Source organism: Nycticebus coucang, chromosome 1 (genome assembly GCF_027406575.1).
Source record: "Nycticebus coucang isolate mNycCou1 chromosome 1, mNycCou1.pri, whole genome shotgun sequence".
Classification (NCBI taxonomy): Eukaryota; Metazoa; Chordata; class Mammalia; order Primates; family Lorisidae; genus Nycticebus; species Nycticebus coucang.
The window spans coordinates 111631893-111646665 of record NC_069780.1 but is presented as its reverse complement, the minus strand read 5'-3'; the positions used below and the strand labels follow the sequence as shown (position 1 = coordinate 111646665).

The window sequence follows — 14773 nt, the reverse complement described above, 5'->3', positions numbered from 1 at the left end:
GATTCAGGCCATTGACCTGGGGCTGCAAAGAGACCCTGACGCTGGTCGAGGAGAAGGGACAATAACTGGTTCTGCAGGTACCTATTAATTATTGTTTAATTATTTACAGATTATAACCCATGACTCAAGCACAAGTTATCTTTTAAGTTAGGCTTTAAAAAAATATTAAAGCTATATTTGCACAGGAAAGACAGCATTGAAAAATGCAGAAAATTTGTTATAAGAAAAAAAAATCATTCTGATTCTACCATCAAAAGAAAATGTTTTGTTTTGCCCTATAGTCTTTGTGTATAAATTACTGTGTTTTTTTTTTTTTTTTTTTGAGACAGAGTCTCACTTTGTCACCCTAGGTAGAGTGCTGAGGCATCACAACTGACAGCAACTTCAAACTCTTGGGCTCAGGTGATCCTCTTGCCTCAGCCTCCCGAGTAGTTGGAACTACAGGCGCCTGTCACTAGGCCTGGCTAGTTTTCTATTTACCAGCCTAAGCAAGAGCAAGACCCTTATCTCTACTAAATAAATGTTTTTAAAATTCAAATCTAACAAAAATTTTAAACCTACATTTTTCTCAGAGACTCCAATACAGGGGCTAAACTTCCTTACTTCTTTTTTTTTTTTTTAACATTTTAAAATCTTTGAACAGAACACCAGTTTTCACGGACAGTTATGCACCATGGCCTCCCCGGTGACATTAGAGAACCATTGAGAAAGGAGCCCTTTGCTCACACCATGTGGGTTGCTGAGGCTGAGGCTGAGGCAGAGGCAGAGCTCTGCTCAGGATGTGAATGCTCAGAACATCTACCCTGTGCAACATGGCCAGAAAACCTTAATACACCTGTGTCTCATCCATTAAAAAAAAAAAATGAACCAAATTACAAAGACTATCTTAATTTTTTTTAAATAACATACTTTTTATAACATTTAGGGATTTGAAATTTTGTATATATTGTGTCAACAGGGACACTTGGCTCTGTTGAGAAGGGCTTGGTTAATAACCTGGTTAATATTTTACACCAGTGTACATAGTATAAGCCTTCAGTTTGTTTTCTTATTCAAATTTTTTAAGTAGACACAGTAGTGGAATGTCTGTTCTGTGTTTGTTAGGGTTTTTTTGGATAACACAAAAACTGTGTTGTGTCTAAGAACATAATGACTGACCCTAAGGAAAGAGTCACCTGAAAAGGAGACCAACAGTTTCCTGGTCTGCAGGGAGTGACCCTTACATGGCATGCGCTTGTCACATCTTGGCAGTGCTCGTCATAGTCTCACACGCACAAATTCTTGGTCCTGTGACCTCCGATGGTTAGGAATTGAAATGTCCCTGCGAGCCTCTGGAATTTAGCGTTGAGTTCTTGCCACAGGTGGCCCTTAGGATTTGGCACCACCTTGCTGTGGCGGGCTCTTTTCTGCAGCACATAAAACCAGGCCTCATGCCCTCAGGTGTGTCCCGCTCTCTAAAGTTTCATAAAGTGGTCTGAGAAGTTAAGTCATGAAAATCCCAGTCACTGACGCAAGATGAGTGAGTGTAGGGACCTGTCACATGACGTTGTGCCTGCCAACAGCACCGTACTGTGGACTGAAAGTGGGCCATGGGGGCAGAGCTCATGTAAAGTGTTTTCAACTCACACACACGTACCGGGAAATCCCAGCGTGAGGGTTGTCGCTTTATCAGGACCTGAAGGTGTCAGAGACAACTCAATTAGCATTTCTCACTAGGAAACAGCCACTCCGTAGCTTGCTCTGAAGAATGAGTCTCACGTTCATTTTCAGTTATGGCTCTTTCTATGTCCTCAGACACAGACGGTGTGGCGTGTGGGGACTCAGCCACAGCCCACGTGCTGAGATCACTGGAGCCTTCCAGATAATCTGAATGCAGGTGTCCTGCAGGTGTTTGTTAGTTAATATAATTCTACTTCTATAATTAGTGTAACTTTGACTTACAAATGACATAATTTATGCACCATTATGTGAAAAGAGAACAAAGAGACAGTATCTGGGCGCTCCCCGGCTTCTTGAGAACGCAGACCATCCCCGGCCCACACTCCATGCCTCTAACCCTGGGTTTTACTGATAGGTGAACTTTCTAAAGCAGTGATTTTCAACCTTTTTTCTCTCACAGCACACTTGACCCTTCCACAGCACACTTAAATTACACCAATCAAAAAAATACTGTGCTTGGAATGTCTTTCGAAAATAACTTAATTAATGATCTTTAAAACTTTTTGCGCACACCGGTTGAAAATCACCGCTCTAAAGGAAGAGCAGGTTAACCAGCAGCCCTCAGTGCACCTGGGAGTCATACCAGCGGCTTTTAGCCCCAGAAATTCTAGTTTGCTTGGTCTGGGCATCAGGCTCCTCTTTGGTATTTTATAAAACAGCTCCAGGTAAATGCAGTGCACAGCTGGGGTTGAGAATCGGTGGCACAGAGAAAATTTCTTAGCTGTGGTCTATTGGCTTCTAAGTGATTCTTCAACTGCTGACATTTTTATACAAACATTACCATGTGTGTGCATGTAAAAATTTTTGGAGAGATGATCTAAAGAATTTATAAGATTGTGAAAAGAGTATATGACCTCAGTGTTGAAAACGTTGGTGCAGAAGGAGGAAGAGAATGGCAAGCGTAGAATTCTCCAGCCCACACTCGGTGGGCATTTGAGAAGGACGGGGCTCACAGCCAAGGCAGAACAAGGAGCTGGCAGAGGTGGGCAGGGCAGGGGCATTGGCGCCAGACGGCCGTGAAAGCCCAGCTAGTGTTTATCATCCCGATTTCGGGTTCTCTGATGTCCTTCATGTTGGTAGCTTGGATTTGGCCGTGGTGCGAGAATTATGCCAGAGAAGTGGCAAAGGTGCATGTTGGGGTTCCTCATCCACAGGACACACGGTGACAAGAAAGGCCAGGCGAGGAGGAGCTACCCGTCCCAGCTGGGAGGGGTCTGGAGCCCGCACCCCCTACGCACACCCCTCCCCTGTCTGGTGTTGGGGGTGGGGCGGAGGTGTCTGGCAGAGAGCTAAACACAGGCAGGGAAATACCGGAAGAAAACAGATGGGGGGAGTCTTTGCCCAAAGAGGTGAAGTGACTTGTTTAAACCTGCACTAGTAGCTAATAGCAAAAATCTAGGTTCCAAGTCTCTTAACTATAACTGCCCACACTATACTTTTGAATTACATTTTTCTTTTTCAGAAATGTTTTTATAGAGATAAGGTTTCCCTGTATTGCTTTCTTTTCTTAGTTATTTTATTTTTATTTTGGTGTCGTTTGGTCTTGCTCTGTTGCCCAGCAGGAGGACAGTGGTGTCGTCATAGCTCATTGCAGCCTTGAACTCCTGGGCTCAAGGGATCCTTGTGGCTCAGCCTTCCAAGTAGCTGGGACTATAGGTGGGTGTCAACAGGTCCGACTAGTTTTTGTATTTTTTTGTAGAAATGGGCTCTCACTCTTGCTCGGGCTGGTCTCAAACTATTGGCTTCAAGTAGTCCTCCTGCCTTGGCCTCCTGGAGTGCAGGGGTCACAGGCATGTGCCACTATGCCCTGCTAATTTTTCTATTTTTTGTAAAGATGGGGTCTTTACAGGCTGGTCTCTAACTCCTGTTCTCAGGCACTCCCCCTGCTTCACCACCTTATAAGCCACCATGCCCAGCTTGGATTATGTTTTTAGGAATTAGGACTTTTCCATAAGCCATAAAGTAGATGAGGGCAATCTCTTGGAATATGATCAGAATCCTTGATTCAGAAATTTGTGCTCAGTGAAACTCTAGCAACTTAGATTGTATTGAGTCTATAAAGGCTTTAAAATTTAAAAGTACATTTGTTAAATTTGAAGATATTATAACATGTAGCTAGTATATTCTTATTTCAGATTCTGGAATAGGAAAGCTTCCTGGTATTGAGTAATGGGATAAATTCCACAGGGAGGAGGCTGGATAGGAGGCTGCTGCAGGCAAAGTAAAAGGAGTGTTTGAGAGGAAAGGTCAGCTTTTGCTCACCACAGAATAGCAATGTTACAAGGCACAGAGAGAAGGGGCTGACAGAGTGGGAGAAAGAAGTGGAGTGAGCCTGGGAGGAGAGAGCTTTGAGGGGCTGGGGTGGGCACAAGGGAAGGTAGGGTGATTTTGCCCAGTGGCCTGGGGGTTGTAGCTCCTTAGGACCCTGTAGCTCCCAGTCTCAGGGTGGTTTTGTGGAGTTGCCTCACCCACATCCCAGTCCTCCCCGACTGTGTGCACGAGACCTTGTGAATAGGTTCTGTTTCTGCTGCACATTGCCCTACCCGAGGGTAATCACTGCTGCCCCTCAACGCAGGGGATAACTTGAGTTTGGGACCACTTGTTTTGAGCCATTTTTGTTGACACTCACTGGCCACCTGTTACATAGAGGAGCAGCTACTGGGGGAAGAAGACTTCAGGTTTTGTGTAATAATTTAGGGGAAGGCAAATTGATTTTTCTAAAATATGAGAGTTGTTTAAATGTTTTAGTATAATTATAAGGATATGTTTTCGGTAAATAAAAATTAAAAGAAAAGACTAAAAGGGGGAAATGTTGATATTCTTTTTCTTACCTCCTACTTTATCAGTTAGAAAAATCCAACATGTACTAATTTATTTACAGGTGCTTTTCAGTGGGAAGAATTGGAAGAAGATATCAGGAAGAAATTGAAAGATTCTGGGGATGTTTCAGATGTAATTGAGAAAGTTAAATGCATTTTAAAAACACCAGGAAAGGTAAGTTAATTTGTTGTAAGTTAGTTTCTTTTGACTCTCTCTGAATTGCGATTGATACACTATGAAGAATATAATATTGAGTCATTAGAACAGTCAAATACTATATAAATACAAATGTTTTCCTTAACTATATTTTTATCACTTAAATATTTTAAGTATAAACACATGCTATTTCTTACCATCTTAAATTTTAATATGTAAGAATTAAAACATGTGAGTCATGCCCATCAACCCATGAATGGATCAACAAACTGGTATATGTATACCGTGGAATATTATTCAGCCATTAAAAAGATGGAGACTTTACATCTTTTACATTTACCTGGATGGAGTTGAAATACATTCTTCTTAGTAAAATATCACAAGAATGGAAAAATAAATATCCAGATATACTCAATACCAATATGAAATCAATATATAAACAATTACATGTTCATAAGAACAATAAAACACTATTATAGTGCAGTTTGGGGGTAGAGGGAAGCAGCAGGGGGGCTGTGTTACAAATGAAACTTTACCCTGGCAATGAGAACAATGTAATCTAAAAATTATACCCTCATATTAATTTGATTTAATTTAAAAAAATTTTTTAAAAAGAAAATATCTGAATTAAAAAAAAATTCAATTATGTAGTAGTACCACACTAAAATAAAATGCTTACAGATTTGTTAACTGTTTATAATGTAATAAGACATCAGAGACACCAAATTTTCTTTAGGTTTCTTAATAAAAATAATCTGACATGGGAAAAAAAAGTGAGTCACCATTTAAAATGTTTATTAGTGAATTCCCACTTCTGAAACACTTCCTTGGAGCTACAGGAATACACGATCTATGTCGAGAATGAGGCTGTCTCATTTTCCAGCTACAGTTAGGCTATTAGGAGGAGAGCTTTTCCACTCCTCGGAATTTAAACAGTAGAGTGTTGGGGAGCAAGGCAGAGTATGCACAGGCTTTTTTTTAGGAGTTCTGAGCAATCTTTTAAATAATTGACAGTTAAGGATTCTCACATCAAGTACAGTTTCAAATTTATAAATTAGCTTCAAAGTTATACAAATGCAGACTTTCTACGTGGCCATAAATTTGTGTATATTAAAACTCCAGCAACTTAGATTGCATCGAATCTCAGAGGGCTTTATAAGTATATTTGTTAAATTTAAAGACATTATAAAATTTAACCACCGTACTCTTATTTCAAAGTCTGTGATAAACATTTGGCTGCTAGATAGAAAGGTAAGTTGGGTGGAACACCTAGCAGAATATAGACTTATATTAAATATTAAAGAGTCTCAGACTGGCTTCACAGTTCAGATGGGGTTCATTCTCTCTAATCTGAGTCGTGTCTGCTGTAGTAGAGTCTCTCAGACTGCCTTCACAGTTCAGATGGGGTTCATTCTCTCTAATCTGAGTCGTGTCTGCTTTAGTAGAGTCTCTCAGACTGGCTTCACAGTTCAGATGGGGTTCATTCTCTCTAATCTGAGTCGTGTCTGCTGTAGTAGAGTCTCTCAGACTGGCTTCACAGTTCAGATGGGGTTCATTCTCTCTAATCTGAGTCGTGTCTGCTGTAGTAGAGTCTCTCAGACTGGCTTCACAGTTCAGATGGGGTTCATTCTCTCTAATCTGAGTCGTGTCTGCTTTAGTAGAGTCTCTCAGACTGGCTTCACAGTTCAGATGGGGTTCATTCTCTCTAATCTGAGTCGTGTCTGCTGTAGTAGAGTCTCTCAGACTGGCTTCACAGTTCAGATGGGGTTCATTCTCTCTAATCTGAGTCGTGTCTGCTGTAGTAGAGTCTCTCAGACTGGCTTCACAGTTCAGATGGGGTTCATTCTCTAATCTGAGTCGTGTCTGCTGTAGTAGAGTCTCTCAGACTGGCTTCACAGTTCAGATGGGGTTCATTCTCTAATCTGAGTCGTGTCTGCTGTAGTAGAGTCTCTCAGACTGGCTTCACAGTTCAGATGGGGTTCATTCTCTCTAATCTGAGTCGTGTCTGCTGTAGTAGAGTCTCTCAGACTGGCTTCACAGTTCAGATGGGGTTCATTCTCTCTAATCTGAGTCGTGTCTGCTGTAGTAGAGTCTCTCAGACTGGCTTCACAGTTCAGATGGGGTTCATTCTCTCTAATCTGAGTCGTGTCTGCTGTAGTAGAGTCTCTCAGACTGGCTTCACAGTTCAGATGGGGTTCATTCTCTCTAATCTGAGTCGTGTCTGCTGTAGTAGAGTCTCTCAGACTGGCTTCACAGTTCAGATGGGGTTCATTCTCTCTAATCTGAGTCGTGTCTGCCTGTAGTAGAGTCTCTCAGACTGGCTTCATAGTTCAGTTGGGGTTTATTCGTCCAACCTAACAGTCACCACAAGGAACTAGACATACTGTGCTGAAATCTATATGTGGTGTCTATCTAGTCTATGAAAATTTGTTGAACTTAAGAGGGTGGTCACTGTAGGGATTTTGCCAACTATCAAATTTATACCGTATTTCAATGAAAGTCATAACTAAATCATTCCCAGTGATCCACTATAATATAACACATAGGCTCTAAACAAGATTGCAGACCTAATGAATCCCAGCATTTAAAAGGGCTTACTGTTTCTTCATTTTTTTACGTAAGTCTCCCTGTAAATGTTGTAGAGGCTTTGTCAATCCATTGTCAATAACGAGTAAATAAAACAGAAAGAGATTGGTTTCTGGTGGGGAAGGGGGACTGGCTCTCCAGGTATAGGACTGAGACAAGGAGCTGCTTGGAGAGACCACAGAAAGGAGGCCAGAGTAGCTAGCCAGGTTGCTGTGATTTGTTTATTTTAGATGTATTTCCTTTAAGAGAAAATGCTGAGCTATTAAACAGTAAAATAACATCGTGTGATAAGGGAAAATGTATTTTTCTTAACTACAAATTAAATTTCCATTTATGCGCTTTCTTTTTCTTTTCCTTTTCCTTTTTTTTTTTTTATTAAAGAAATTGAGTCAGAGTCTCAGTATGTCTGGATAGTGCCGTACCGTCACAGCTCACAGTGACCCCAACTCTTGGGTTTAAGCAATTCTCTTACCTCAGCCTCCCAAGTAGCTGAGACTACAGGCACCTGCCACAAGGTCCAGCTATGATTTGGTTGCAGTTGTTTACCTATTGTTTAGATGTCCTAGGCTGGGTTCAAACCTGCCACCCTTGGTGTGTATATGGCTGGTGCCAAGCCTGTGTGCTTTCCTATCGAACAAATTGTTATGTGTGTAAAGCTGTGTTGGCAGGCATTCACATGAGGTGTCTGTTTCCTAACCAAGACTCACAGGGATTCAGGACTCTCCAGCCTATTACTTGAGTTTTCACTTAATTCATTTACTGCTGTGAATGATGGAGAGAGGAGCCTTGCTCACTAACAAGCAGCAGATGTAATTCTTGAAGGTGAGGTTCCTTGAAAGCTATGATCAAAGATGCCATAGAATAGGTAATTATTATTTCTTTAGAAATTTAGCATAATTTTCCAAATTCTCCACCTAGGCTATATATTATTAAAGCATATTAACTCACCTTCCACCTGTATTTCCTTATAGATTAATTGCCTAAGGAATTGCAAAACCTATCAAGCCAGGAAACCTCTGTGGTTTTATAACACTTCCCTCAAGTTTTTTCTCAACAAGCCAATGCTCGCTGATGTCGTATTCGAGATACAAGGTATGGCTCAACTTTTACAAAGTTCCTTGTTCATTTTTATTTCTTACGTTATCGCCTCATTTTCTATTTTAAATTTAAATGTTTGGTGTGAGGGAATGGCCATTCTCTATGGTAGGACATAGATTAATACTACTTGAATTTCAACAAAATCTTCCCAAGAAATGAAGTATTTTATTAAAATTAAAAAAGGCGAGGCCTGTGGCTCAGTGAGTAGGGCGCCGGCCCCATATGCTGAGGGTGGTGTGTTCAAACCCAGCCCCGGCCAAACTGCAACAAAAAAATAGCTGGGCGTTGTGGCGGGCGCCTGTAGTTCCAACTGCTCGGGAGGCTGAGGCAAGAGAATCGCATAAGCCCAAGAGTTAGAGGTTGCTGTGAGCCGTGTGATGACACGGCACTCTACCTGAGGGCGGTACAGTGAGACTCTTGTCTCTACAAAAAAAAAAAAAGAATGAGATTCTGTCTCAAAAAGAAAAAAGAAATATTTTTTTCCTTTACCAGATGCTTCGCTATTAGAGAGCAGCAGGGATAGTGCATATTAACCTACCTTCCCCTTTGTATGTCCTTGTAGATTAATCATGTGAGGAATTGCAAAACCAACAAGCCAGAAAAGGGATGGGGTGGTCTGTAACATTTCACTGTGTATTTGGTTTGTGTATTTCTTTTTTTATGATCCATCTGAAACCAGTCCCCTTAAAATTAAATTGCCTCTAGCTTATTTTATTCAGCTCTCTCCCTTTATTTTATTTTTTATTAAATTATAAACACATAGATCATGTATACATTAATGCATTTATGGGGTACATTGTGCTGATTTCATATAGAATTAGGAATGCTTACATCACACTAGTTAACATATACCTTATCTCATTTACTTAATTATTGTGTTAAGACATTTATACTCTATACTTAATAGATCCAACATGTACCTTCGCTATATGCACCATAGGTGTGATCCCACCATTCACCCTCCCTCGATCTGACCTCCCCCTTCCCTACTCCTTCTCCCTCCTCCTTCATCCTGGGCCATAGTTGTGATCTATTCTTCATATGAAAGTGTGAGTGATTGTAAATTGATTTTATAATAGTACTGAGTACATGGGATATTTTTTTCCATTCTTGAGATACTTTACTAAGTAGGATATGTTCCAGCTCCATCCATGTAAACATAAAAGAGGTAAAGTCTCCATCTTTTTTAAGGCTGCATAATATTCCATGGTATACATATGCCACAATTTATTAATCTATTCATGGGTTGATGGGCACTTGGACTTCTTCCATGACTTGGCTAGTATGAATTGAGCTGCAATGAACAGTCTGGTGCAGATCTTTGATATAAATTGATTTTTGGTCTTTTGGATATACACCTAGTAGAGGAATTGCAGGATCAAACAGCGGGTCTACTTTTAGATCCCTGAGTATTCTCCATACTTCTTTCCAAAAGCAATGTGTTAGCTTGCATTCCCACCAGCAGTGCAGAAGTGTTCTCTTTTCTCCACGTCCACGCCAACATCTGTAGTTTGGGGATTTTGCTATGTGACCCACTCTTACAGGAGTTAGATAATATCTCAAAGTGGTTTTGATTTGCACTTCTCTGATGATTAAAGATAATGAGCATTTTTTCATGTGTCTATAGACCATGCACCTATCTTCTTCAGAGAAGCTTCTGTTCAAGTCCCTTGCCCACAATGAAATGGGATCACTTGTTCTTTTCTTATTAATAAGTTTGAGGTCTCTGTGGATTCTGGTTATCAAACCGTTGTCAGAAGCATAACCTGCAAGTATCCTATCCCATTCTGAGGGCTGTCTGCTTGCTTTACTTACCGTGTTCTTGGCTGTGCAGAAGCTTTTAAAAGTGGTGCTGGGAGAATTGGCTGGCGACTTCTAGAAGACTGAAACTGGACCCACACTTTTCACTATTAACAAAAATTGACTCTCACTGGATAAAAGATTTAAAGTTAAGACATGAAACTATAGATTCTTGGAGAGAGTGCCGGGGAAACACTTGAACAAATTGGCCTGGGAGAATACTTTATGAGGAGGACCCCCCAGGCAATTGAAGCAACACCAAAACCCATTCCTGGGATCAGATCACATTCTGTCCCTTTTTATTTGAGTGAAAGGTTGAAGGTTATGCCTGGCTCACATCAGACTTCCACCGTGTTGCAACATTTATTCCTCACAGCACCCTGAGTACTGTCATCACTAGAGCACTGAGAGCTACTTTTCATCACTCTGGGAAAATAGGACTACCTAATTTTAATAAAGATGAGCTGTTTTAGTGCCCATTGTTAATGACTAGGTTGGATAATTTTGTCCCTTCCCTTCGAAGGCATAATCTTAAGAATAAATTGTCAGAGATCTACCATACACGGGATAGAGGAGTGGTGTTTCCAAAAGAAGTAAGTGGAACTTCAGCTGCGCTGTTAAGAGGAAGAGATAATCCTAATTTTAGGATAGAGATGTATGGCAGCTAACACAGTCATTTACTTCTCAAAAATCTTTCCCCAGAGAGATTCACTTTACTTTTAATTTTGGTCACTTGCCAAGACAAACAGGGAATTGGAAATGTTCCAAAGCACCTTCTGACAATCTACTGTCAGTGCCTGGTGCAGTATGAGCCTGGGACACTAAAAATGGGGCAGTAAGAGTGACCTTGGAATGTATAAAAAATGACTGGGGAAAAAATGAACAAGAGGCCAAAGACTTAGAGACTCAGCTGCAGCTTCTCTGGGGTTGGCTGTTGGAGGAAGCCTGGCCCCTGAGCACTGGGGAGGGGAGCTGGGGATGGCAGCCGTGTTCCCTGGGCCTGGGTTCTGGAGGCCCCTGCTGTGCTTTGCTTTTGCATCCTAACCAGTGTGTGTCCTTGAGCGTGTCACTTAATATTTCTAGCCTTCAGCTCTTCTCATTTGCAAAGAAGGTGAACTGCTGAGTAAGGTCTTTCTTAGTATTGGAGTTGTATAGCTGTGCCGTCCCCAACCCCTGGCCTGTGGACTGGCATGTTTTCTGGTCTGTGACCAATTAGGGACCAGGCCACACAGCATCACTGCCTGAGCTCTGCCTCCTGTCCCATCCCCACCCTCCTGGTCTGTGGAAAAATTGTCTTCCATGACCTGGTCCCTGGTGCCAGAAGGGTTGGGGATGCTGGATCACTAAGGAGAAATTTTGGGCTAGAAGTGAAATGAATTTCACCCCTCTTGTTCGTGTAGGGTTAGAATATGTGTCTGTCATCCTGCTGACTGGAGCGGAGCGTGTCTGAATTCTCCTCCGTGTGCTCAGCTCCCTGGAGCCAGTTCTCTGATGTAGTTCTGGAATTCTTCCAAAATGCATAGACAGAAGTAGAGAAAACAGAGACATTTTAATGCAGAAAGAAGCAGAGGGCTTAGAGAGTTGTTGGTCTAATTCATCTTCTTGAATAACAAACCACTGAGTATATATTTATGAAGAAACTTTATTGTTTTTTCTGATTATGAAAGTCTTGTTATAGACCAGCAGGCACAGAATGATCTTATTTATAGAAAATTTGTCAGTTTTGTTCATCAGCGTATAGAAAGAGTCAGGAAGGATATCTATATATCTATATCCATATATATGTCACACACCTTATTGTGAACAGTAGTTATCTTTAGAAAATCACATGAGGATGACAGTGACTAGAAAAATGTTATAAGTGCTCACTGTAGAATAGTCAGATAACACATAAAGATAAAAACAATCTCTCTAGTGAGGTGCCTCTAGTCACTTCTCCTTTATTTAAAAATAGGGGCTAGGCAATAAATACCGTTTCTCCAATTGTTTATCCTTTATTTTCAAATTTGTGCCATAAACATTTTATGGTATTTTAAACCTCTTATTAGCATTTTTGATGTTATCAGATAGCTATACCCTTTTTAAAACCATAGGTGTAACTTTAGGGATTTCCTACATTTTCACTATTAGAAATAATAGCTGCATTGTAGATTTAGTGTAAATACCTCACTGTGAAATTAGGATTGGGGGATAGATTCTTAGTCAAAGGTAAGACACCACATCTGTAAGACACCACGTCTGTAAGAAAGACACCATGTCTGTAAGAAAGACACCACGTCTGTAAGAAAGACACCACGTCTGTAAGACACCAGGTCTGCAAGAAAGATACCACGTCTGTAAGACACCATGTATGCAAGAAAGACACCACGTCTGTAAGAAAGACACCACGTCTGTAAGAAAGACACCATGTCTGTAAGACACCACATCTATAAGACACCACGTCTGTAAGAAAGACACCACGTCTACAAGACACCACATCTGTAAGAAAGACACCATGTCTGCAAGAAAGACACCATGTCTGTAAGAAAGACATCACGTCTGCAAGAAAGACACCACGTCTGCGAGACACCATGTCTGTAAGAAACCACGTCTGTAAGAAAGACACCACGTCTGTAAGACACCACGTCTGTAAGACACCACATCTGTAAGACACCACGTCTGTAAGAAAGACACCACGTCTGCAAGACACCACATTTGTAAGACACCATGTCTGCAAGAAAGACACCACGTCTGTAAGACACCACATCTATAAGACACCATGTCTGTAAGAAAGACACCACGTCTGTAAGAAAGACACCACGTCTGTAAGACACCACATCTATAAGACACCATGTCTGTAAGAAAGACACCACGTCTGCGAGACGCCATGTCTGTAAGAAACCACGTCTGTAAGAAAGACACCACATCTGTAAGACACCACGTCTGCAAGAAAGACACCACGTCTGTAAGACACCACGTCTGTAAGAAAGACCACGTCTGTAAGACACCACGTCTGTAAGAAAGACCACATCTGTAAGACACCACACCTGTAAGACACCATGTCTGTAAAAAAGACCACATCTGTAAGACACCACGTCTGTAAGAAAGACACCACACCTATAAGACACCATGTCTGTAAGACACCACTTTCTGTAACATCTGCATTAAATGGCAAGTGTCTGGAAAGACGGCACCACTCCACCTCCCCTGGTCATGTGGGAGAGTGCTTGTCTGGCGTGTCTTTGTCAGCATTAAGTATGCTTCTGTCTTAATTTTTATAGCAAATTTAATATGACTTGTTTGTTTTTAACATTCTAGAATCAAGAAGCCCAGACTATCGAAATCAAACACCAAATCTGTTCTGATCCCTTGGAGCTTTCAGTGTTGAGACATTTTTACATTAACCATTGTTAAGATGATACATGTTGTAATAGTAGCACTGACTCCAGCAGCACTCCAGCTGAGTTGTGAGACAGCACCATATTTTGGTACCCGTATCTAGCAGTCGCCTAGTGTTTGGAGCTGTCCCTCAGCCCTGGCTGCTGAGGGACGCTGGAGCAGAAATCTGACCTTTCTAGGCCCAGGTGAGCACAGCAGAGTGTGCCTACAACATTTTCTTAGTACAACTGAAAAAGCTAGATTTCAGAATGGTTTAGTCATAACTGTTGCTCTGTGTAAAGTCAGATGCATTCTCTTCTGTATTCTGTTTATATTCTCGTCATTCTCTGGAAATTTGTACAGGTTGAATATCTCAAAATCTGAAATCTACAGTACTTCAAAATCGAGAACTATTTGAGTACTGATGTGATACTCAACGAATGCTCGTGGCAGCGTGTTGAATTTCAGATTTTTGGATTAGGTGTGTTGAGCCAGTAAGTGTATATGTATTGTAGATATTCAAAAATCTGAAATCTGAAACATTTCTAATCTCAAGCTCAAATGCAGGATACTCAACGTGTACCAGGCATGAAGGTTTACTTTTCAGGTCATACTAATGCCTCTCAGTGTGATCACATTTAGGTATGTGGTTTTTAATTGTAGTCAAATTAACAGGCAGCTAAATTTTAATATCATTCTGAAAAACTAATGACTAATTTTATTTATGTAAATGGAATAGCTGTTTGAAGCATGAAAGTATTTTCAAATTTGTGATTGACTTGTTAGTTTAAATGTTTTATGCCAAAAACAGGGAGGAAAAATAGTCTTATATTTTGACAGCTGCTTGATAACATGTCCCAAATCAGAATAATATTTTTTTTTCTTAGAGACAGAGTATTGCCTCTTTATTGCCCTCAGTAGAGTGCTGTGACGTCACAGCTCACAGCAACCTCTAGCTCTTGGGCTTAGGCGATTCTTTTGCCTCAGCCTCCCAAGTAGCTGAGACTACAGGCACCTGCCAAAACGCCCAGCTAATAAATTTTTTTAATTATAGTGAAACCTTCAGATAAAAATACACTTTTTCTCTGCACACCTTACTTAAAGTATTTGATACAAAATATACATTTTGAAAGATTCATCTTGTGAAATAATTCACATTTGAATGTAACTTTAGATTTGTAATATAAATTCATGTCAAATAATGAGAAAGATAATTTAAAAATTAATTATCCATATA

At 40.7% G+C, this 14773-nt stretch overlaps 1 protein-coding gene across 5 annotated transcripts in view; it reads left to right on the top strand.

Moving 5' to 3' along the window:
- RHOBTB3 (Rho related BTB domain containing 3) overlaps window positions 1–14773 on the top strand; it is a 73989-nt gene that overhangs the window by 23364 nt on the left and 35852 nt on the right. For all 5 annotated transcript variants that reach the window (XM_053586352.1, XM_053586361.1, XM_053586343.1 and 2 more), the window contains exons 7-8: window positions 4601–4713; window positions 8253–8373. In XM_053586352.1, coding sequence (XP_053442327.1) covers window positions 4601–4713; window positions 8253–8373 — 234 coding nt within the window. The remainder of the gene's footprint in view (window positions 1–4600; window positions 4714–8252; window positions 8374–14773) is intronic.